This window comes from Girardinichthys multiradiatus, chromosome 11 (genome assembly GCF_021462225.1).
Source record: "Girardinichthys multiradiatus isolate DD_20200921_A chromosome 11, DD_fGirMul_XY1, whole genome shotgun sequence".
Taxonomy (NCBI): domain Eukaryota; kingdom Metazoa; phylum Chordata; class Actinopteri; order Cyprinodontiformes; family Goodeidae; genus Girardinichthys; species Girardinichthys multiradiatus.
This window is the reverse complement of record NC_061804.1, coordinates 39,647,913-39,670,421: the sequence shown is the minus strand read 5'-3', so window position 1 is coordinate 39,670,421 and position 22,509 is coordinate 39,647,913. Positions and strand designations below refer to the sequence as shown.

Below are 22,509 nucleotides of genomic sequence, written 5' to 3'. Positions count from 1 at the left end.
TGTCTTACCCTCTTGCTTGAGGGTGTCAATAGTGGCCTTCTGGACAGCGGTCAGGTCGGCAGTCTTACCCATGATTGGGGTTTTGAGTGATGAACCAGGCTGGGAGTTTTAAAGGCCTCAAGAATCTTTTGCAGATGTTTAGAGTTAACTTGTTGATTCAGATGATTAGGTTCATAGCTCGTTTAGAGACCCTTTTAATGATATGCTAATTTTGTGAGATAGGAATTTTGGGTTTTCATGAGCTGTATGCCAAATTCATCCGTATTAAGACAATAAAAGACCTGAAATATTTCAGTTAGTGTGCAATGAATTTAAAATATATGAATGTTAAATTTTCATCATGACATTATGGAAAATAATGAACTTTATCACAATATGCTAATATTTTGAGAAGGACCTGTACATATGCTTTGACCTAAACTATTCTGTTGTAGCGCCGGCTGTATGCCAAGGGTGGGTTGTCCTGCTGGATTGTGAACCTGTTCCAGTCTTGCAACATTAAACAGGTTTTCCTCCAGCTCCATACATACTCTAATCCTCTCAGATCAGCCTCTGTGGTCCTGCTGAAGAAAGTTATCCTCAGCTTGATGATGCCACCACTATGTTTCATGGTGTGGGGGTGTGTGTTTAGGGTGATGTGCAGTGTTGGTTTTCCCCCACACAGTGACGTGGCCAGTTTATAGCTTATTTAACTGAGATAAATGTACACACAAATGTAAGAATTAGCCAAGTTCTGAAAGCAACTGGTTGCACTGGATGTTTTTAGAGATATAAGAACAACGTCACACTGGGTGTTATCAGATAAAAACCCTGCAAAATGAATTAATATATTATTGCAACAGGGCAAAATGTGACACTAGCGTCTCTGTATTTTACGTGAGGGATTGGTGGGAAAAATGAAGTATGACCACCGGTTTTTTAGCATCTGGAATGCAACAGTATTTTCCTTGCGATCCTCTTCCTCACAGCAGTATAAATCCTGGTGACTGACGAGAGATTGCTTTTATGCTATGTCTGTAACTGGAGCTTTAGTCGAAATTTCAAAATCATTACATAAAACTTCGAACAAGTGGATGTGCAGAAAATGTGAGTGGTTAAATACGAAATATTAATGTGTAAATTATCTAGATTTTGCCTATTAATGACACATTGACGGTTATCTTCCAGTTAATAAAAATTAGTGCCTTTTAATTTTACGTTTTTTCCAACAATAACAGATGTCGTATACACATTTGGTAATGGTGGTCATAAAGCCCTCACAACATTAGATCAGGAGCAGATTTTGAACTATGTTGACTGTTGATATAAAAACATTTTAACTGTATTGTGGAGGCCTTTTTATAATGAGAAATACCAAATTAGACGGGTCATTATAAATGTTAACGGAGATCTAAGGTAAGGCGCTTTCATATATTTACAAGGGAGGATTAATAATCACAAAGCCGTTACGGTTTTGCTGAACGAAAAAATGCAATGAAAAAACTGAAAACTATCTGTGCCACGCTGCCCTCTGCTGGTGCATTTGTGCACTTGCATTGACTAGTTCCTGGTTGATAGGACAACACGCTTTCGGCCACTGTTAGCTTAGATCGCAGCTTCAACTTCGGAAAGCATGGACTTAGTCGTTTCTTAGTTTGTCAAAGAGATATTAAACGAAAGTGCAATAGAAACTACTGAGTTGGTTGCAGTTTGTGTACAAGACATGACTCTGTAGACAGAGTTTGGTTTTAGTGGGCTTTACCAGCTTGCAACCGCCAGCTAAGCTAGCTAAGTTGCTAGCTACACTACAGTCCAAAATGACTGACTGCTGCGCTGCAGCCAACTGTGATTACCAGGAGCGGGAGTCCGAAAACACCACTCCACTCTTCAGCTTTCCTTTGGATCCGGAGAGGTAATATTTCGTATCATTTCCTGCAAACTTTGGGGAGAAATTAGCTTGCAAAAATGTGTTAGCCGTGGACTGTTAGCAATGGGTTAGCTGAACATCATGTTAGCTAATAGTGACACAACTCTGTGGAAAATGGCGCAGACTCATGTTATTCTTAACAGAAAAGTCCTGTGAAACAATCACCACTATTAGCCGTCATAGATCCCCACATGTGCCACTTATTTATTATTGCCCAAGTTTGATTAATTGATCAATCGCAAGGAAAATAATTGTAATGGAGACCTTTTCCTCCAAATATGCAAATGGCCATCGGATCAACAGACTGTTGACTGAGGGGTATCAGGGGCTGACGTGGGAGCAATTTGGGAATAATGCTTTTTTTGTCGTCGTATTTTGGTGTTGTGGTTTTAATAACCTACCCAGTTCTTTCCATTTTACAACCACTTTGCAAAGTTAATTGTACACCATCTACCTAGGTTTACGGGCAATGCTAGCTCTATAGTAACTGATAACTAGTTTAATGTGGAAAGAAAAACTACTTTCTGCAGCTTGTTCTAAATATAGTTTATGTCTGTCAGTAATTTTATTGCCCAGTCTAGTTTTGTATTCCGGCAGGAGACGCCACAGGAGTAAAGGGCTATTTTCACTGCATTAAAGTAGTCTGGATAACCTTTTAACAGTTCTACTTCAAAATCCCAAAATACTTTAAATCTGTGCTTGATCTGACTCAATATTTGTGGAACCTTTATTATATTTTTAAAAACGCAAAAAGTGGGATATCTTTTTGTTGTTGTTAATAACACACCAGTTTGGGTCCAAATTAAAAAGAGGAAGTGAATCATCTGTTGGCTATATAGCAGTTTCTATGCAATATACTCAATCATAAGTGGTCCACATGTCTCAAATATTGAACTAAAGTCTTTTAGAGTTTTCAGGTTGAGTAAAGGTTTTTCAGATCACAAACTAAAAAAAATCTGTAATCAGTGATTAGCTGTTCAGTCTGGCTTTCACATGTATGGGGTCCTGTGTGTGCCAGAAACACAGAAATTGTCTTGTTGTGTTTTCCCAAATAATGTAAAGAATTCACAAAACATAAATTGTTCCTTAAACAATCTCTGCTCATCGTAGAGCAGTCCAGCTCAGGTTTGACCAGTTTAAGTATTTTAGAGTTTAAACTAGGTCTGATCCATGGTTGTCCGAACTCCTTAAAGCAGTTAACTCCTGATTAGAAAGCCGAATCAGAAGCTGCAAAATGCATGTAAACTTTATGTGTTTCAGTCAGATGATGTTTTGGGGATTTGTCTCAGTGGTGTCAGGAAAGATGGGTTAAAGTGAAGGAGTTTCTGTGACCTGGTTACAAACTCTTGTTTTTGTTGTTTAGCTTGGACTTTTTAGCGTCTCATTCTTAGGCATGGTTGCCTGGTGTAAATGGTATGTGTAAGAAACCATTTTGATACAAATGTTCCCCTCCTGGCATCTGTGTTGATACACTTCGGGTCATAAAATAACAAGTTTGTTTTTAATGAGACTGTTTAGCTATTCTCTGTTGGTTGCATGTCCACAAGCTGTTCGAGCATTTCATTTTTAGTAATTTTGCTAATCTGCTAAACTGTTTTAGATGGCCTGTGACTGATGTTGAAACAATCTTTAGGCATTTTATGTCTCATCAAACTGGGTGGGTTAGGGTAGTCTATCAAAGGAGCCAGTCAGATCAATTAGTATTTATACAACACCAGCATGTTTAAATGGTTGCAGCACAAAAGACTTGGTGTAGCTACAGTACATGCATCAAGTTCCTATTTTGTTTTGTTTTTTACAGCAGAATCAGACATAGTGAGATTCTTATCTTAGAGGAAAATGGAGAAGAGTTTTTGTTTTGCTTCTCATTAAACATCTGTACAGATTGTTAGATACTGTGGTTTCCAGCCTATCTGATGTAATTATTTACCTCGTTTATTTTTCAGGTGCCAACAATGGTTAAACAACTGCCATCGCCAGGATTTGGCATCTCAGCCTCCAGAGCAGTTGCACAAGGTGTACAAAGTTTGTGCAAAACACTTTGAGCCCTCTATGATTGCCCAGCAGGTAAGAACCAAACCTGAGCTGATTGTTCCCGTGCAGCAAACAGAAGAGGATACGGCTTGTGTCAAATTTCACATAGCGATGATATTTACAGCATGCTCCTAAACTCTGTCCTTTATGACTACAAATCTAACAGGAATGGGCTCAGAGTGATTATTGTCCTTCATCGTTTCTTATACTAGGACTGAAAATAAAGCGATTGCAGACTCACCTGACAACATAGCCGTTAGCCAGCCAGTTAAGAACAAATAACTGCCTTTTTCTTGCTGATGCGGCTCCCTGTCAGTTGCCCCTCTGTTCATTCCCACTTAATGTTCGTTTCGAGGATAAAATGAAGAATTATTTACATCCGTTAGGTAGGTAAACATGCAACAACTCCCCTAACATGCACTTTTGGATCATCTTTGAGCTAAAACCAGGCTGAACACTGAAGGCAGAGGGGTTTTGCTTCAGCACTAGGAGATGTGACAGTTACTAGTTCGTGTTTATTCACACTATTCTGCAAATACTCAGTCTTTTATGGATGGTAATAACAAAAGTCACCAGCCCTCCATATGGCCCACTGTGCAACGTGGTTTTTGTTGTCACATTTTCCATATACAGTAATGGAGGGGAGTTTTCACCATCCAGCTCAAATGGGGTTGAAAAATAATTTTTTTTAAATACTTTGTCCGAACTTGTCAAAACCTTAGAAATGTGTTCATTCGGTTTGTTCCTGTTGATATAAATCAGTAATTAAATGACTTAACCAAATCCCACTCTTTAGCACTGCAAATAGCCCTGCAGTCATTTGAAAGCCATTTAACACATTTTCCTGTTGTGTGGGACTCCTCTCCAGCAGCACAGCGGTTAAATGTGATCCACAGCTGTTAGGCCTCCTAATGTGCAACAGAGTTAGTGTAAGCACACATTGTCCTGCAACTTGGCTGCCTTGATTGGTTCATTTGCTAACTTCTTAACAGCAACATTGTAAAATCCAGAGTATAAAAAGGGCTAGTACTCTTATGTCACCACATTTGCCTATCATTCTGTTGATTATAACCTGTGTCATAGCAGAGTTGTTTACTGTTCATTTTTTAATGTTGTATGCAAAAAGTAAATTCAAATTCCCATTTATGGTGATCACGATGATAAGTTTTAGATGTTTTTGCGACAGAACCAGCAGCATTTCCCACAGTGCGGTTTAGTCTAACACACTCATCTGATGTAGCTCACATTTGTTCCACCTACCCTGCTGTAACATCTAGTTTGCATTTCAAGACAAGCTGTGAGATGACCATCTACTTAGTACCACGCTCGAAATTCATTCCTGGGCCAGTCTGCTGGCTGCTAAATACTAAAGTTACATCTGCATTAGTAGTTAACCTATATAGAAACTAAGTTAACTGTTGAACTGTTTAAAAAGTTGATTAAATAAGCAAATATGCCATCCTAATAAGTCAAACTAATATAACAATGAGATATTACTGTTCAACATATCAGAGAGCATTCACAGTCCACATGACAAAGCCTTAAAACTGAATCTTTTTTCAGACTGCATCAAGCTGTGTGTTAAAGGAAGATGCCGTTCCTACGATATTTGATTTTACTGCTCCTGTGAATCAACCGGAATCATGCAACAGGAAGAGAGCTAGAGACCCAGTAAGTATTTATTTCAGTGTTCAAAACTAGTATTTTTGGTGTTTGTCAAACATAAAAGTTCTAATGATCCAAATGTGTCCTTATCCAGTCGGGAGAGGAAGCTGCTGTTGTAAAGAAATCAAAAGGTAGAGTAACTTGTTCATTTTGCTTGTTTTATCCCATGAATTTTATATTCAAACATGTTGGCCCATGTTGATTTATTAAAAGATGTTGAGTTTGTACAATAATTTCAGCCTCTCAGTTTTATTATTCTTCAATTATAATTTTTTTTACACCAGAAAATGCACCAGAAGTGAACGAAGAGACAGCAGAAATTGCAAAAACACCAGAAGAAAACCAAACCCAAGGGGATGTAACCACCTCAAGAGCAAAAGAGACGCTGAAAATTTATTTTAAGGAAATCCTGGCTCTGACAGGATTCAGCATCAATGGGGCAAACGTCGGCGCCGATGAGCCAATTGGAGGAGTGCGGGGTCAGCGGGCTCATAATCGCATCTGTGTGGAGAAAATAGACAAGAAGGAAATCCTGCAGTTTGGTGAACACTTCATGCAAGAAGAGATCCAAAACAGTCTCAGACTGTCAAGATTTTTCTCCATTCTGCTTCAGGATGTGACAAACATAGAGGGAAAGGAGCAGATTCCAGTTTTCATTCGGTCGGTAACGATTGCAGGTTTCCCACAGAAGCACCTGATTGGCTTCTTACCATGTGACTTGGATACAGAGAATCTGTTCTACATGCTTCTTTCTGACCTTAGAAATAAGTGGTGCTTGAGGATGGAGCACTGTAGAGGACTCAGTTATCTCATCACAGGAAGCATGTGTCAGAAAATGCGGGATCTTACCTGCAGGATCCTGCAAGAGTTCCCACAAGTAGTGCTGTCACCAAGTGATCCATATGCATTCAACATATGGATCATTCGCTGCATGCCTGTTCCCTCCATCCAGAAGGTTGCAGATACTGTAGAGGAGGTGGCCATATTACTTCGGAGAATACCAGAGCTGAGCAAACGATTGGAAGGAAAGATCCAGATGACATATGGGCATTTAAAGGGAGAAGTTCATAGGATCAAAGAAGCCCTCAGTGGGATTTGGGAATATGGCACTGATGCCTTCCAGACCATGCTAGAAATTCTTGAGCCATTTCTTACCTGCATCAATGAGATCATTTCGAAGGTGGATGAAGAAACTGCTGAACAGTTGGCCAAGCTCAAACCAGTTTTAAAGAACTTTAACTTCATCATCACACTTGTTGTTCTGAAGAACACACTCTGCTGTGTGAGCATACTTAACTCCAGTCTCAGGGGAATAATAAGCATCAGCAGTACCTTGCAGTACACCATTTCTAATGCCTTAAAGCTGGTAAACAAATACCAACAAGAGCTTGCAATATTTCACCGGAAATGGTTTTCAGATGCTGTCGGCCGAGCGAAGAAACTGGGTGTGGAGATCACCAAACCAGAGATAGCCCAAGGAGACGCAAACGAGACGCCACTGGAGGACTTTTACAGAGAGACACTGAGTCGGCCTATCTTGCAGTATCTTGTTGCAGAAGTGAAGAGAGTGTTCAGTACAGAGATGGTGAGGATTCTCCGGTGGCTCTCGTTAGTGCCGTCTTACATGGCAGACCACAATTTCAGCATTCGCAGAGATAAAGTTGCTGATGCCAACTTAAACAACCTTGCACGCCCTGACACATTCTACGAAGAGCTTGGATGTTGGGAAGTTAAGTGGAGGCATGCGAGCAAGCGTAGAATCCTACCAACCACTGTGTTTGCTACCCTCAAAATTCCAGATATTGGCTTTTACCCAAATGTGCAGAGCTTGCTGAGAGTGTTGGGAACTGTTCCATGCGTAAATGCCGAGGCAGATGTGTACGGACAATACCACATGGTACTGGAGCGATGTCATTTCTACCTGAAAGCCACTCCTCAGGACCAAAGACAGTGCAACATGGCATTTGTGTACGTGAACCAGGATGTCCACTTTAGTGTTGAAAAAATGGTGGAGTCGTACATCGAGAAGCATCCAGACATCCTGCAGTTGCTGCAGATGGTGAGCAGATAAACAGAAGTAGACTGTAAGAGGTGACTATTCGTTCTGAACTAACATACGTCTGTGTCACTGTTTTACAGGATGATGCCATAACAGAGAACCCTTCACAAGGTGAGGGCCTTATGAAGCAATTTATTTTTAATTCCAACACAAACGTTTAGTTCTTAATATTGACATTGTTACATTTAAATCTAAAACCTAAGATTGAATTTGCTGTTAATTAGTTTTCAAACAAATACATGAAGACTGCACTATATATGAATAAACAAATAAAAGTGTTACCATCTTTCTACTTTGGGTTCATTGCTAACAGTGACCCCAGAAAATCAGTAATCTACCAAGATACTGGAAAAAATGAAATTCATTAAATCCGTCTCAACAACGAAAAAACAGTTGCTTCTCGCTGACTGCCAGCTGTTTTAGCAGTTAAACAACCTATTTGTTAATTTCTTAATGACTACAGATTTGTATTTTTTACAAGTATATAACTAACATAAAGAGACTGAATGCATATATCTAAATAGTTTGTTGAGTAGGTGCTCACGATATACATACCATATGTACTGTTATCACCATAGTAATAAATCTGAGCCGTAAAATACACCCAGACATTTTTATATTAATGTCTGCATCTTTGATTTGTTTTGTTTTTTAAACAATGATTGTAACTAAAACATAGTTGGACGTTATTTGATATCAACCTTAACTTACTTTGTAAAAGTTTTCTTCTTTACTGTAATCTCACCAAAGTCCAATTTTACCTTTCATTACAATGGCAGTCCATGGAAACCATGCTGAAAAGGATACTGAAGAAGAACTGAAGCGGATAAATCTGGAGATGGACGCTGAGAGGCTGGTGGAGATGAAGTGTGCAGAGACTGACAGAGAAGCTCTTAAATCTGCTTTGCAGGCTGCAGTGGTGGCTGCTTACAGCAGTCAGAGCAAGCTGCACAGTGAGGATGGAGAAGTTGAGTATGTGACCAAGTCTGAAATGAAGGAAGTTCTCACTGTGTGCGAGAATGCGGTCAGGGAGGGGATCCTCACAGAGGTGGGAAGTTCATTTTTTTCCCTCATCATTGACCGTGTTGTAAAACTCGGAGACAAAGACTACCTACCCATCTTCGTCAGGTTTGTTGACAGTTTTGATGTCATGCGCTTAGAACTGATAGGATTCCTTGAGGCAGATCTGGAATGTGATGTCATGGTACAAAGTCTTCTGCAAAAAGTAACAGTGGAGTGGCGTCTTGATTTAGCTAACTGCAGAGGTCAAGCTTACCTTGGCTCTGGTGATGTTTCCTACAAGCTTAAAGCCTTTGCCTGCAAAGTCCAGGAGAAGTATCCTCTTGCCATAAGCACACATTGCTCTGCCTATTCTTTCAATACATGGTGGTCAAAATCAATCCCAGTGCCTGCAGTTAAAAGAGCCCTGGATACATTTGAAGAAATCATGGCATTTTTTGGCAGCACTGTTGCTCTAGAAAAACAGCTCGGCCATGTGATAGCATATGGCCTTAGAGAGAGTTACGAGAAGGTCCAAGAGTTGCAAGGGACGTTCTGCACTGTTTGGCAGGAGAAGCATGATTCTTATGAGGTATTTGTGCAGATGCTCGAGCCCCTTGTTGAATGTCTGGAGAAGATCAAGAACAACCCACAGAGATGGAAACCGTCTGTTTCTGAACAGGCTGCAGTTCATCTGAACAAACTCATGGAGTTTGATTTCATCATTACTATGGTGGTCTTGAAGAATGCATCCTCCTTTACCAGAGAGCTCAGTGCAGGTATCCAGAAGGACCAGTTCAGTGCTGCATCCCAGCTTTGCCAAATCAGTGGTATTGTGGCCACTCTGAACAGAGTCAAAACCAATATGAAGTTGTTTCACCAGAACTGGTTTGATGAGGCTTGTGCAATAGCACATAGCCTTAGAGTACAGATTGAAGTGCCTGACGACTCCCTTCCAAAAGACGGCTTGATAAAGCCAGCCACTTATTACAAAGACTGCTTGAGTGTCCCTCTTGTAGACAACCTCATCAATGCTGTAAAGGATCACTTTTCAGACGACCACAAAGAAGCTCTCAACTTCCTCTCCCTGGTTCCATGCTCAGTGACCGTGAGCTACATGTTTGAGAGCCTGAAGTCAAAGCCCCCTCTCTATAGCAGCGATCTCCCTGACGCTGACAACTTCTTTACAGAGCTCTGTTGTTGGAGAGTAACATGGAAGACTAAGGTGGCATCCGTGACCATCCCAAGCTCCATATTTCACACGTTACGCCTGCCGCTCATGCAGTACTTTGGGAACATCAATACCCTGCTAAGGATCATGTCTGTGCTTCCCAGCACAACACTGGAGGACTGTGGAGTTGTAATGCGCCACAATAAATTCCAGGACTACTTGAGAAACACGGATCCCAAGGACAGGTCTGTGTGTTTGGCTATGCTCCATGTCAGCACGAACTTCAGCAGGGATCTGGACCGCATGGTCAGCCAGTGTTTGAAGGTTACTCCTCAAGCCTTGGAGGGCATCTGTTTGGTATGTACTATTTATTGTATAATCACCATTCAGTTTGTTTTACTGTATAGCTCTTTTTATTTCATAAATGACAAACTTGTATTGCTATTCTTGCAGGACAAGGAATCCAAGAGTCTGATTAGGAACTCTGAAAATAATATGGATGGTAAGCTGTAAAGATAAGATTTTTGATATTTTTGCCAATGTTTTCCTAGTAATTCTAACTGTTTGTTGTTTTCCATTATCTGTTTAGTTGAAGATATCAATGACAAACCTAAAGAGCTCAGTGTTCATCAGTCTCCTGAGAAGCTCCAGAACCAAGAAATGACAGCAGCTGATGAAAATGGCCTCACCGGAGATAACCGTCAGAGCCTGGCCACAGTTTTTAGGCTGGCTGCGCTCCTGGGGAAAAAGAAAAGCAGTCTCTGTGACCTCTCTGAAGAAGACCGAGAGCCACTTGTTCAAGAGCTAAAGATGTGCCACTGGTTTGGGAGTGAAAGTAAAGGCATACCATGGATTAGTGATGATGAAATGGTGAACCTACTCATAAATGGAATCAGAGATGTCATACTTAAAGAAATACAGGAATCTCCATTTTTCTCCCTGATCTCAGATAAACCTGTTAAAGTTGCTGACAAGACCTACCTACCTGTTTTTGTTCGTTACGTTGGGGAATCTACTCCAGAAGTCGAACTCATGGGGTTCTTACCATTTGATGAAAGCAGCAATTTTGACAGACAATCAAGTAACCTTGCAAAGATTCTTACTGAAGACTGGGGCTTGCCCATGTCACAGTGCCGAGGCCAAGCATTCATGCATTTGGGCCCAGGTTTTCAAAGTCTGAAGAAAATGTCTTTAGAGTTCCTCAACAGTTTCCCGCTTTGTGTCGTAACACCCAGTGAGTCTTGTGGTCTTGCTCATTGGTTTGCCAGTAGTGTACCTTGCCCTTCTGTGGCAAAAATGCTGGACATCACAGAAGATCTGCTGCTGTTCTTTGACGAATCTCCACATCTGGAGGAACAGTTAGCACAAGCTGTTGACGGGCTTTTAAACATGCCAAGAGAGGCTTTAGAGGAAATTCCAGAAACATGCTGTTCAAAGTGGAAAAAACGAGAAGACTTTTTTGACATCCTTGCTGATACATTAGAGGGCGTACTTAGCTGCTTAGATGCTGTTAGCTCCAGCGCCACAGGTGCTAAGTCGATGCATGCACAGGTTCTCTCTGCTGCTCTGAGGAACATTGATTTCATTGTCACTCTTGTAATTTTGAAGAATGCCTGTGCCCCTCTTCGTAACTGCAGCACTGTTTTCCGCTGTGGAAACCCTGCTGACATCCTTTGTGAGGTGGAAAAAATCCCTTTGATCGTAGATACTCTTGAGAAAATGTTAGAAAATGTGAGCACAATCCACTCCACTTGGTTTGAACAGGCATTCCAGTTGGCAACCAAGGTGGCTCCTGAACAGGTGTGCTTCTCAGAGGAAGTCAACAGCTATGATTCTCCTGAAATTTACTACAGAGATAATCTGAGTATTCCACTCCTCCATAGTTTGATTGAGGAAGTTAAATACTGCTTCTCAGACAGCCATTTAAAAGCTCTGTCTGTCCTGTCACTGCTGCCGTCTTGCAATCCACAGCCCATACTGTCAGAGTCCACAGACAAGTCTTTCAGCCTTTACCTTACAGATCTTCCTGAACCGGACGCAGCCGAGCAGGAAATTAACGCTTGGGCGGCTGTCTGGAGAGAGAAATACCAGGATATTGCTCTTCCAACATCTATTGCTGAAGCACTTGTTCATCCAGAGTCCAAAAGCCACCCAACTGTTACCTTACTACTCAGACTGGTTGCTGTCCTGCCAAGTGTCAGTATGGAGTGTGACCTGATGAAGACCACTCTGAACTCAATGAGGGATCTGTTGAAGAACACTGCATGCAGAGGCAGCAGAATCAGGCAAGTGATGCTCCTCTCGCACTCCACAACTCTGCAGAGACTGTCAGAAGTCATTGAGAAGTGCATGGAGGTTGATCCAGAGAGCATCCCATGTTTGTCCCAGGTATGTTTTTGAGCTTTTTTAGGATCATATACAGTGGCTTTACTTTTTCACCTTTCCACATTTCTTTAAGCCAAAATATTAGGAACAGATTAGCCTTTGAGTTTTGTACAACACAATGGAAATTCTTGACATACAGTGACAGTATACATGCACCTGTTATTGGCTTGAATGTCATTAATGTTGGGCTTTTAATGATACATTTATATCATTCTTTCTTCAGCATGGAATGATCATACAACAATTGAATGGATTTTAAGAAGAAGAATTGGTTTCAAATATGCTCAAATATATACATAATCATGACTTAATATTTGTAAATTTGCATAGAAAGCAGATGCTTTTATGTAATCATGAACTTGATTCTGACAAAGATCTACCTAGATATTTGACCACTACGTTTTAAACATAGTCCACACATTTTCAGGTCCAGGTCATTCTAGAAGATTCATTTTAGTCTGCTCTATCCAATCCAAAACCGGTTGAGATGTCTTTGTCTTTGGAATTATTGTGATATTTTAACACCCAGTTATCTCCAGGTTTCAACCATTTAGTTGTTTATTTGAGTTGAAGTTAAAGTATTTGGAGGAAATCTGTCTCCTTCTTTTCTTCCACCCACTTGTGCAAGCACCGGTACCAGCCTGACGATACCATCACAGTCCTTGGTCCAGATGTTTTAGGTTTGAAAGCCTCGTCTTCTTCAAAAATTCTTCTTGTCATTATGACCAAAAAGCTTCGTCTTTGTCTTGTCTGCCTATAAAACTCATCTTCAGAATGGCTTGTCCAGGTGGGCAGCAGGCTAGTTTCAGTCACGATTTAGGAGGTGTTGATTTTGGAGCAATTGCCTCTCTTTTGGTTGGCAGGCTCTTTATTCATTCAATTCAGTTCAGTTCAAAAATACTTTATTATTCCAAAAGGGAACTTCAGGAAATCAAACTGGTGTTTCGGCATCTTCAGGTTTATGATAAGCCTTGTGGATCCTGGGTTGTCTAACCAACTTCCTTTTTATCTGAGCTGACGGTTTAGGTCAGATGGTTGAAACCTGGACAGATTCGGGGGTTCCAACAGCATAATGATCCCCAACAAACATCAAAACTAGTTTTGGAAGACTTTCTGAATTACTTTCCCAAAATCACTCCCCTTAGTTGTGTTGTGAGATTAAGGAATAAACTCAAAAGTGTTTGCTTTCTCTGAACTAAATAAAGGCAGTGTTCCTAAGCAGTCTTGAAATATTTAGAAAAGTATGGAATTCTTCATATCCAAACTTTGAAAAAACAAGTATAGAAAAAAACTAGATTTTCCCAACTTTACTGCCTATTTTTTTTTTCTGAAAGAGAATAAATCTGAATTTCAGAGAAAAAAATGGCTTTTTACAGTGACTTGTACTGAGATGATTTTCTTTGCCACATAAAAACGTAGGTTTTTGTCTGACTCATGGGCAGAAAGTAATGCAGTATCTAGTGCAGAAATGCACACTCATTCAAAAATGATAAAAGTGCAATTTCCCTTCCACTTGGTCATAAGACTCTTTAGAACCCATGGTTCTTAAACTTGCTCTGGTTTAGATCCCAATCTTAGCAATGATTCTCCCATTAATTGGTATTTTCACTAACCAGATACAGGTATAACATAGAAGCTGTGACCTGTTATTCTGTGACTTTAGGAGTAATGTGTTCTAAACCAGGTCCATATTTAATTTAGTTTAAACCAATCCAGATTTTACACCTCTGTGTATTGATTTTGTTTTTTAAACAGCGGGTCTAAGTTCGATTAGAAAATAAATTATAATTAAGTAATAAGTTTGGATGTATTTGAGCCTGTATGTATAAATTCTATCCTGTGTAGATAAGATAAAGTTCATATTAAATCCAAAAGTAATCTTTAACAATTTTTGAAGTTGTATTTTTATTTCGCCCTATAGAAAGAACTGTTCCGATGGATTATAAAAAGCCCCAAATTATACAGTAGCTTCACATTAAGCTTAGATTACTACTGTTTTGATAACAGAAAAATCTGTGGTCGCATCTGTTTATCTGGATGATAAAACAAGATTTTAGATTATAGTTAGGTTGCTATAATATGTAACTAAAGTTTTCTACTTATTTCAGGTAATGAAAGTTCTCCAAAGACTGAAGTTGGACAGAAGTAAGTTGCTGTATTGCACTGTTACCATATCATCGTTTCATCAGCTTCCTGTTTTGTTGTAGATAGAAGGAAAACGCTTTTTTTTCTGTGTAGATTTAGGGTAGTAATATAACTTTTTTTTTTTGTTGCAAAAATTTAGGAGTCCACCAGAAACCAGCAGAAACAGCAGAATTGCTGGAATCCGGTGTGGCTGAGAAACCTGCAGATGATGAGGTGAAAGAGCCAGATATGACTCAAGAGGTAGCTGGAGGGCCTAGAACAGCGGTGTCTTTCTATGAGCCGCAGCTACGCGAAGAAATCCTAAAGGAACTGTGGGACTCTCAGTTTTTCACAATTATAACTGAGCAAACCGTTGAAATTGATGGTGAGCTCTATATTCCATTGTGCATCAGGTATTTAAACAAAGAGGACATCCAGTGTGAGGAAACGCTGGCTTTCATCCCGTTCACTGAAGACTCCGTTGTCCTTTCTGACGCTATTGAAACTGCCCTGTCCGAGAAGTGGGGACTCAACATGGAGTATTGCAGAGGACAGGCCTCGCTAAGTGTTGGTGAAGTAGGAGCTCAGATGAGGGCTGTAAGTTTAGCCATTGCAACAAAATACCCTCAGGCTATTAGAACAGTTAGCTCTGCTTTGTCCCTCAACGCTTGGCTGGCTAGATCCTCTCCTGCCGAAGAAGCAGCCAATGGAGCAGTCGTCATAGATAAATTATTACGCTGGCTCACAGAGGATGTAGCACGCCAGAACATGCTGGAAGACATGATCATTTTGAATTTCCAGCAGGATGAGTCAAAGGCCAGTGAGTTAAGGGACAAACTCATCAAGAACTGGGAGAAGAGTCATGACATGCATGAGGTTATGGTAGAGGTTTTGGAAGCAGCTGTCCTCTGCCTGAACGAGCTGAAAGAAGAGGGAAGTACTTCAGACCAGCAACAAGCATCGTATTTCTTTGATGTGATCAGAAACTTTGAGTTTATCTTTACAACTGTGGTGTTAAAGAATGTCCTGACCTTAACTAAAAAGCTAAGCCAGTCTCTTCAAGGTAAACCTTTAGACATGTTGCTTGCTGTGAATAGCTTGCCTGATCTCAAAGTGTCCCTCAGTAAACTAAAGAGCGAGATTGACGTCCATCACAAGTCCTGGTTTGAGGAAGCAGTCTTCCTGGCTTCTAAACTCAACGTCCAGATGCTGCATTCAGTTCTTCTTGAGCCACTGAGCGACTTTTATAAAGATTCTGTCAGCATGAAGGTCGTGGAGCACTCGATAGCAGAAATCGATGACCTCTTCACAGACAAGGTATTGGATACATTAAGGTGTCTGGAGATTGTGCCTTATGCAATGCTCAAAGTGGAAACCAGCATTCTTAGTGGTCTTGTGTTTCGGCTGTATAAGGAGGACTTGCCAGACCAGTCCTCTCTACACTCTGAGATGAAGGCGTGGAAGGAGAAATGGTTGGATCCTTTGGCAGGTTACTTTCCAGCCACTGTGCTCGATACGCTCAAGACATCACAGATCAGAAGTTTTAGTAATATTGAAACGCTCCTCAGACTTCAGGTCATTTTGCCATTTTCAAGGCGGGAGAGCAACTTCAAACAGGGGAAAAGGAGTCTGCAGGAGTTCATTCAGCAGGAGAAGAGATCCCTCTCTGAGCTACATTCTCTGTAGGGGTTGCAGGTTTGAAGCTTTGAGCAATGTGTTTGGGAGGAAGTGGATGTTAGTACCACCTAACTGAAGGACTGTTTAGCCTTCCTGGAAAATTGTCCCTGTACATTAATGAATCTTCTGTTGGTTGCAAAGTCCTGTCCTGCAAAGCCCAGTCCTATGCTCTTGTTATTTCCTCTTTCATTTTGGAGCTTATATAGTTGTACCTCCCAGTGGGACCAATGTCATAGAAAAACACAAAGCCCAGCGATGGTTCTCGGTGCTTGTGCCTTGATGAGAAACTGATTTTTACCCCGTTTCATGATGATTCAGATGGTCAGCATTGTCCCATTGGTTTTATTTGAGAAAAAATGTATTTTCCCCATAATCAGAAACAACCATACTGGGTTATTTCACTGTTATTAACTCATTCTTAGTTTTAAAATGCACCATTATATTTCCTTGGCACAACTAGAAACAGTCATTTCATGTCTTCTGATGATTTTCTGTGTTTGGCATCTCCTTACGAGAATGAATTTGCTGTAAACGTATCTTTGAGAAGAATGTTTCCTTGGAAGGAAAACCTTCATATATATTTGTCAAAAAACTAATAAAATGATCCAAAAAGATGTTTCGACTTGTTTGCTATGAATGGTAACTGTTGAAGTATGTATGCTAGTATAAAAGTCAACACCAGGTGGAGCAGTGCTGCTATAATTCAAAAATAGTGTGGCTTGAATAATATACAGAGATTCAAATAATTATTTTATAAAAATACATTTTTGTTTCGTCATATGATAGATGTGTTTGTACCAAGCAAAGCTAAAATAAGGATCCCATTTCCTCTGTTAATGAACACTACTGGATCTGATTCTTGCACTAAGAACGAGTTCAGAGGAAACTTTTCTGATTCTTCAACTATGCTGGGTAAATATTTAGTTTACAGTTGCTACTCATTTGCCAGTTGAGTAGGAGAACATGCTAGTACTCAGTATGACAGCGGGTGTGTTTGACCTGTATTTGCGGGAGATGCAAATCATCTGTTTTCTGGTCCATTGTTGGTATTGTTTGTTAGTTAATAAATAATTCAAGGAAGAAGTGTGTTCTGCAAGTCTGATAGATGTTGCTTTTCCTTTCCTGTTAATCATTGCTATGACTTCCAGCAGTTCTTAAAGGAGGAATTTCAGTAATAAAAAAAAACACTGCACTGCTGTTTAAAAAAAATTATCAAAAGTTTGTTAATTTTAACTTTTATATTAAGTTCTTATTTTTTCCATAAATGTTTTGAAAAGTGACAAAAAAAAACACCAACTGTACAGAGCAGTGCTCTTGCTCATGGTTTCTGAAGGGGTTTAAAAACAATTGTAATTTTACGCCATAAAGATTTTTCAAAATGTCAATAGAGTTTAGGTCTTAATTACAGTTATATAAGTAAATTAGTTTATTCATTGGTGTTTTTATATAAGGAATGCAGCTTTGTTTAGTCCGCATTCTAACATTGTCTGGGACAAAATTTTTCATTTTCTCCCCCACAAAAATGTCCCATGTTCCTAGTTTCAGGAAATTGAAATAAATATTTTGCGTTAACGTCTACTGGGTCCGTATATGAATGTGTATGTTTTACAGAGTTTGTTTGAAAACAGGGATTTCAGTACTTGGCTGAAATAGCTGCTAATGAACCTTAATGTATAATGTTTAAGAAGGTGTTGAAGTCAGCTAATTCAGATGTAAAAACACTGTAGTGACATGCCAGAGCCCAAAATCTCAAACATAAGTGTACGGAGATTAATTTCACTTAAGCTACTGGGTATGTATGTTATTAAATTTGCCAATTTTAAGTTATTTTTTGTAAATGATGTAGCACCTAAATTCAAATCATAATGTTTTGTTTTTTTTGAAGTCTGAAATTGAACTTACTGAAACTTGCAGAATGCCAACTCTTTGCTGTCCACCAGAGCTGAACATCTGCAAGCTGTGTTGTATTTGTTCACCTTTTTAAATGTCCACGCTGAGGCTGCTACAGGTACAATCTCAGGTGTGTCCTGTGCGTTTGAGCGTGAAGAACACATCCTCCTTCACTAAGCAAAACAAGGAATCCCCATAATTGACCCATGCAGCAGTCTTCCTGTTTAATGTCAAGGTGCCGCACTGATACAACAGCCATGGCAGTCTGTAATCATGTCCATACACGGCCAGGATTTAACTACACTTGCAGGGAAGACAGAGGGCTTAAGTGGATTTCATTTCAAGGTTCCCTTTCAGGGAGATCTGGCAGCACGGGCCACAACGCAGACCCGTTTCCTAGCAGAAAACGTTTGGTTTGAATTTAGATGTCAGCTTGTTGATTGTACTCTTAAGCAACACTTCATTTTTATTTGCAATTACAAAACTAGGATTTAAAGCAGTAAGTGAAATGTGAAGGATTGTGTTTGTGGGATGAAGAAGCATAAACTATCTTCTGGAGTGACAGTAATCTTTTTTATTTTATGAGCAATCACGAGATTTATCTAACAAACTATTTCTTTCCAAGCAGAGGTCAGCTCCCTCACTGGATCAGTGCAATACCATCCATTAATGCTTAATGGTTTTTACTTTTGAGATGTCTCCACAGAGTAACGTGCCTAAACAGTATAAGTGTCCAAATTGTTTGTAATCTTTAAAAACTTGAGCTCTAATCCTTTATAAGGATGTTTTGATGCTCCGGCCTATCAGTGTAAATATTCAAGAACCAGATGTAACTGCTCAATGTCTGTGCTGTTAAGAAGCCAGCAGTCGGTCCCAGGATTTGGGATCCTGCTGTCGATCCTCTGCATCGTGTTTAGCAGGAGATGTGGGAGGAGAGACGGCTGTAAATGAATGGAGTGTCCGAGGGTGCTGGAGTCATCCTTCCACCCGTGTGGCTTGCTTTGACCCTTAGTGAACTTAACAACTTTTGCTCTTCTTCTGAAACACCTCTTCAGTCGACTCTTAGTGTTGTACGTTGTGATAAATGAAGAAACCTACATAATGAGCTACAACATTTAATTTCCCTTTGGGATTAATAAAGAATTTTGAATTGAATTGAATAAAGGACCTGAATAACTGCTATGTAACCCTGATGCTCTGACAACAGAACCTGAAAGCTTGAGTTGGCCCGACTGAGCTGTAAGCGGGAGTGTTGTGGCAGTGACGTGAGGGAGATACTGATCCTAAGACTGCTCCATAAAGAGCATAGGCAGGAATATATCCCATGATCTAATGTAGTATATAATTACATTTTAATTTATAGCAGTTGTAAGTTTTGAGCACTTTTCCATGTTTACTATTTTTAGAACAGAACATAACCAGTGTGAATTCTGACTTTAATATTGAATTATATTGTAGCAGCACAATGGGTGCATTTGTTTACAACAACCACTTTTTGAGTGATCTTACAGGTCTGAAAGAGCTCTGGCCAAAGGCGATGCCACAGGCTGCATGGCGTTGGAGCTCAGTGTGTAGTACTCTTGAAGGTCCACATGATGAGTTCTAAAGTCTCTCCCCAATCTGTTGCTTGAAAGGGTTCTGTCCTCAAAGCACAAAGAGTCCCAGGGTGTAAACTAATGTAAGGAAACACTTCTTGTTTTTGTTGGGAGGTTTCAGGGACCAGACACAACAAGGTGGTGGCATTTTCACCTGGTGGACGTGAGACTCCTCCTGTCTCTCCACAAACCCAACCTGAATCTGATCCATAATGTTCTTGTTATCTGTCAATAATCAGCTGGCAGAACATCCATGTGCTGTGTATAGCGCATAAATCCAAGAAAAGAAGCTCAGTGAAAGCTCACCGTTACAGCTACAGTTCACTGATTGTTTCCATTTGAAAAATCCGCTTTTAAGTTCTTGCTTCAATCCATAAATGATGGCTGTTGAGAAAAGTCCTGCTTTTCATTTGATTGAAAAATTATCTACGGTTTTATAGAATTTAGCCGATGATAAAGAACAGGCAGCGATAAAGGTACCTCGTCAGAAAGTGAAATCTGTTTGTTTATTAGTTTATCATTGTGGGTTTTTTATTACTGGGATTTTATCAAACACTGACAACATTAAAGGGAATTCTCTTTTAATGAAACAATGACCTGTTTAGTAAGCTGATTTTTGTTTTGGTTTAATGTTTTTTTTTAATCTGTTTTGATTGATGAAATTTAGAATATTAATCTACAGATAATTTGTCTTCAGTGTTTGGTGTAATGGTTAAAAATTCAACTTTCTTTTTTTAAAGCTTGGAGACGCAGAAGTTGATTTGCACTGCTCTCATCAGCAGTCTGTGGTAGTTTTGTGAGTATATCCCAACACCATGAAAGTAACTGTGCACCCATTCAGGCTCTGATCCTCCTGGGTGAAAGCGGAGTGTCCTTCCTCCCCTCCCCCAGCTCTGGATTCATGATACTGGCTTGATCCTCTTGAGATTACAGGGACAATGGCCTGGAGCTGTGAGACTTCTTCCCCCTAAACATGAACACACTGACTTCACACACTGCGCTCACACAAAACCTTCTGAAACATTTACACAATATACAAACAGCTTTGCAGCACAAGAGAAATGCACATTTTGCACATAAAGGGTTTGAGTAAAGGCTAATAAACTGCAGTTTTCATTTACATTTTTGGTTTTTGAAATATTTCTCTGGGTTTTAAAAATATCCAAACATTGGAAGGGATTCATCTCAATAACATGACATCCCAGTTGAAAATAAACTTGAAGCTCAGGATCAAACCACATCTGAAAGTGTATTTTAAAATTTCAGAACTCTGGAACAGGAACTGAAGTTGAAACTTTAAGAGACACTGATGTGTGTTCACCAGCAATCATTTAATTTCTAACCCTGACTACACTGACAGTGCAAATGTAACATTATCTCCGTAAAGCTGGTTTTCATCCTCAACATGGATTATCGATCATAACTCAGTTCTGGCCCTGCCCTTTCACGACATTAATTATTTCAGTATAATAAATCCACAGTACTTCACCGTCTCTCCACCCCCCTTCTGTGTTGCTTGGAGGGTGAGATGTGGAGATCAAGGGGCTGTGTATTGATCCTAGCTCAGGAATGGAGCGCCTGTGTGTAAAAAGAATTTCTGTAGACAGACCCAGTCCTGCTGGAAGCTCCACAGCTCCCCCACATGCTCTGACCTTGTTGCCCATCCACAGTAGACTACCATATAAAACACACCAAGCCTCTCTGAAACCATGACCCCGGCCCTGTGTATTCTAAATAAGGTTCATGCATATGGAGCTATTGTAAAGCTGTTTGGCAAACACATTTTAAAAACAGGGTGGATTCCCAGAGGAAGAGAGCTTGTTGTGGTCTGCCTTAGAGGCAGCAAAACCACACCTGGCCTGCTGCTCCCCACGGAGCGGCTAACAGTGGAAGAGGTCAGCTGTATTAGCCGGGCAAGGTCAAGGTCTGGACAAGAGCTCAGCTCCAGTCACATTCTAAGCAAAACTATATGTCGTTTTCCCACAGCTGCTCCAGCAGCGTATCACTTACAGCGCGGTTAATACTGGAGGAAAACAGATTGAGCAGGAAAGCTATGTAACATTAGGAAGCTTTTCTGTTCTTTTTTTTTTATGATTTTTAAACAGAACATATGTTGGAGAGTGTTTGTGTGTCTAATGTAGAATAACCACAATATCATGTCACACTGTATTACAACACATATACTGTAACTATTTTATGGTGTCCGAAATGATTAAAGAGAGATGTGTTATGTCAAAAAACTCAAAAGCTTCATTTTTATTTTCAAGTAACCTAAGTTTAAAAAATAATGAAACACTGTATTTCAGTTGCTATTTATCAGACTTCATTTATGTTTATATACTACCTCAAAAGTTTTGAACTCGAACATATAAGAAAGAGAACACATTGATTGTAAGATTTAGAAGAGTTGAGTCCCAGATTTCATGTGTTTGTAGTGTATGAGCACACAAAAAAAAAAAAATCACACAAAACCTGAAAGTAAAACAGATTTTAATTGAGAGATAAAAGAAGACATTAATGATATTAATTAATAGTCAGTTTCAGTAACCTTGCAAGGCTTTACTCTGGATAGCTAAGAATATTGTCCAAGTTCGGTGTTTGGAACAATAATGGCTCTTTTGGATCATCACTTCTCCCTTTTCGGATGTAATGCAACATAAAATAAATAAAATGTATGCCTTGCATTAGGAATGATCTAGTAACCTCTACCAAGGTAATATGGCTGGAAACCTTTCAAATGTTTTGTTGTACCATTCCTAAAATGTACTCCTTTAAATGAGATTCCACAGAAACTGTCCAAATGACCAAAGAGTTTCCCAACTTCCCCATCTGTTGCTGTTCACTGCTGGTCAGCTGGCCTAAAGAAGACCACATTTTCTGTTGTCTACAAGAAAAAATAATTTGGCTCTTTGGAAATATTTTTGAATTGCAGTTGAAAAGACATTTTGTAAGACCATTTCTGTTACAGTGCAAAGCCTTACTCTGGTAATAAGGCAGTGGTTCA

At 39.8% G+C, this 22,509-nt stretch overlaps 1 protein-coding gene across 1 annotated transcript; it reads left to right on the top strand.

Annotated features, from left to right (window-relative positions):
* Positions 1-1,562: 1,562 nt before the first annotated feature.
* si:dkey-250d21.1 lies at positions 1,563-16,634 on the top strand. Its single transcript, XM_047378984.1, has 11 exons — positions 1,563-1,891; positions 3,853-3,973; positions 5,504-5,611; positions 5,700-5,736; positions 5,890-7,664; positions 7,745-7,775; positions 8,444-10,191; positions 10,288-10,336; positions 10,424-12,222; positions 14,328-14,364; positions 14,504-16,634. The coding sequence occupies exons 1-11, from the start codon at positions 1,797-1,799 to the stop codon at positions 16,027-16,029; spliced, it is 7,326 nt and encodes a 2,441-aa protein (XP_047234940.1). The 5' UTR covers positions 1,563-1,796; the 3' UTR covers positions 16,030-16,634.
* Positions 16,635-22,509: the final 5,875 nt, after the last annotated feature.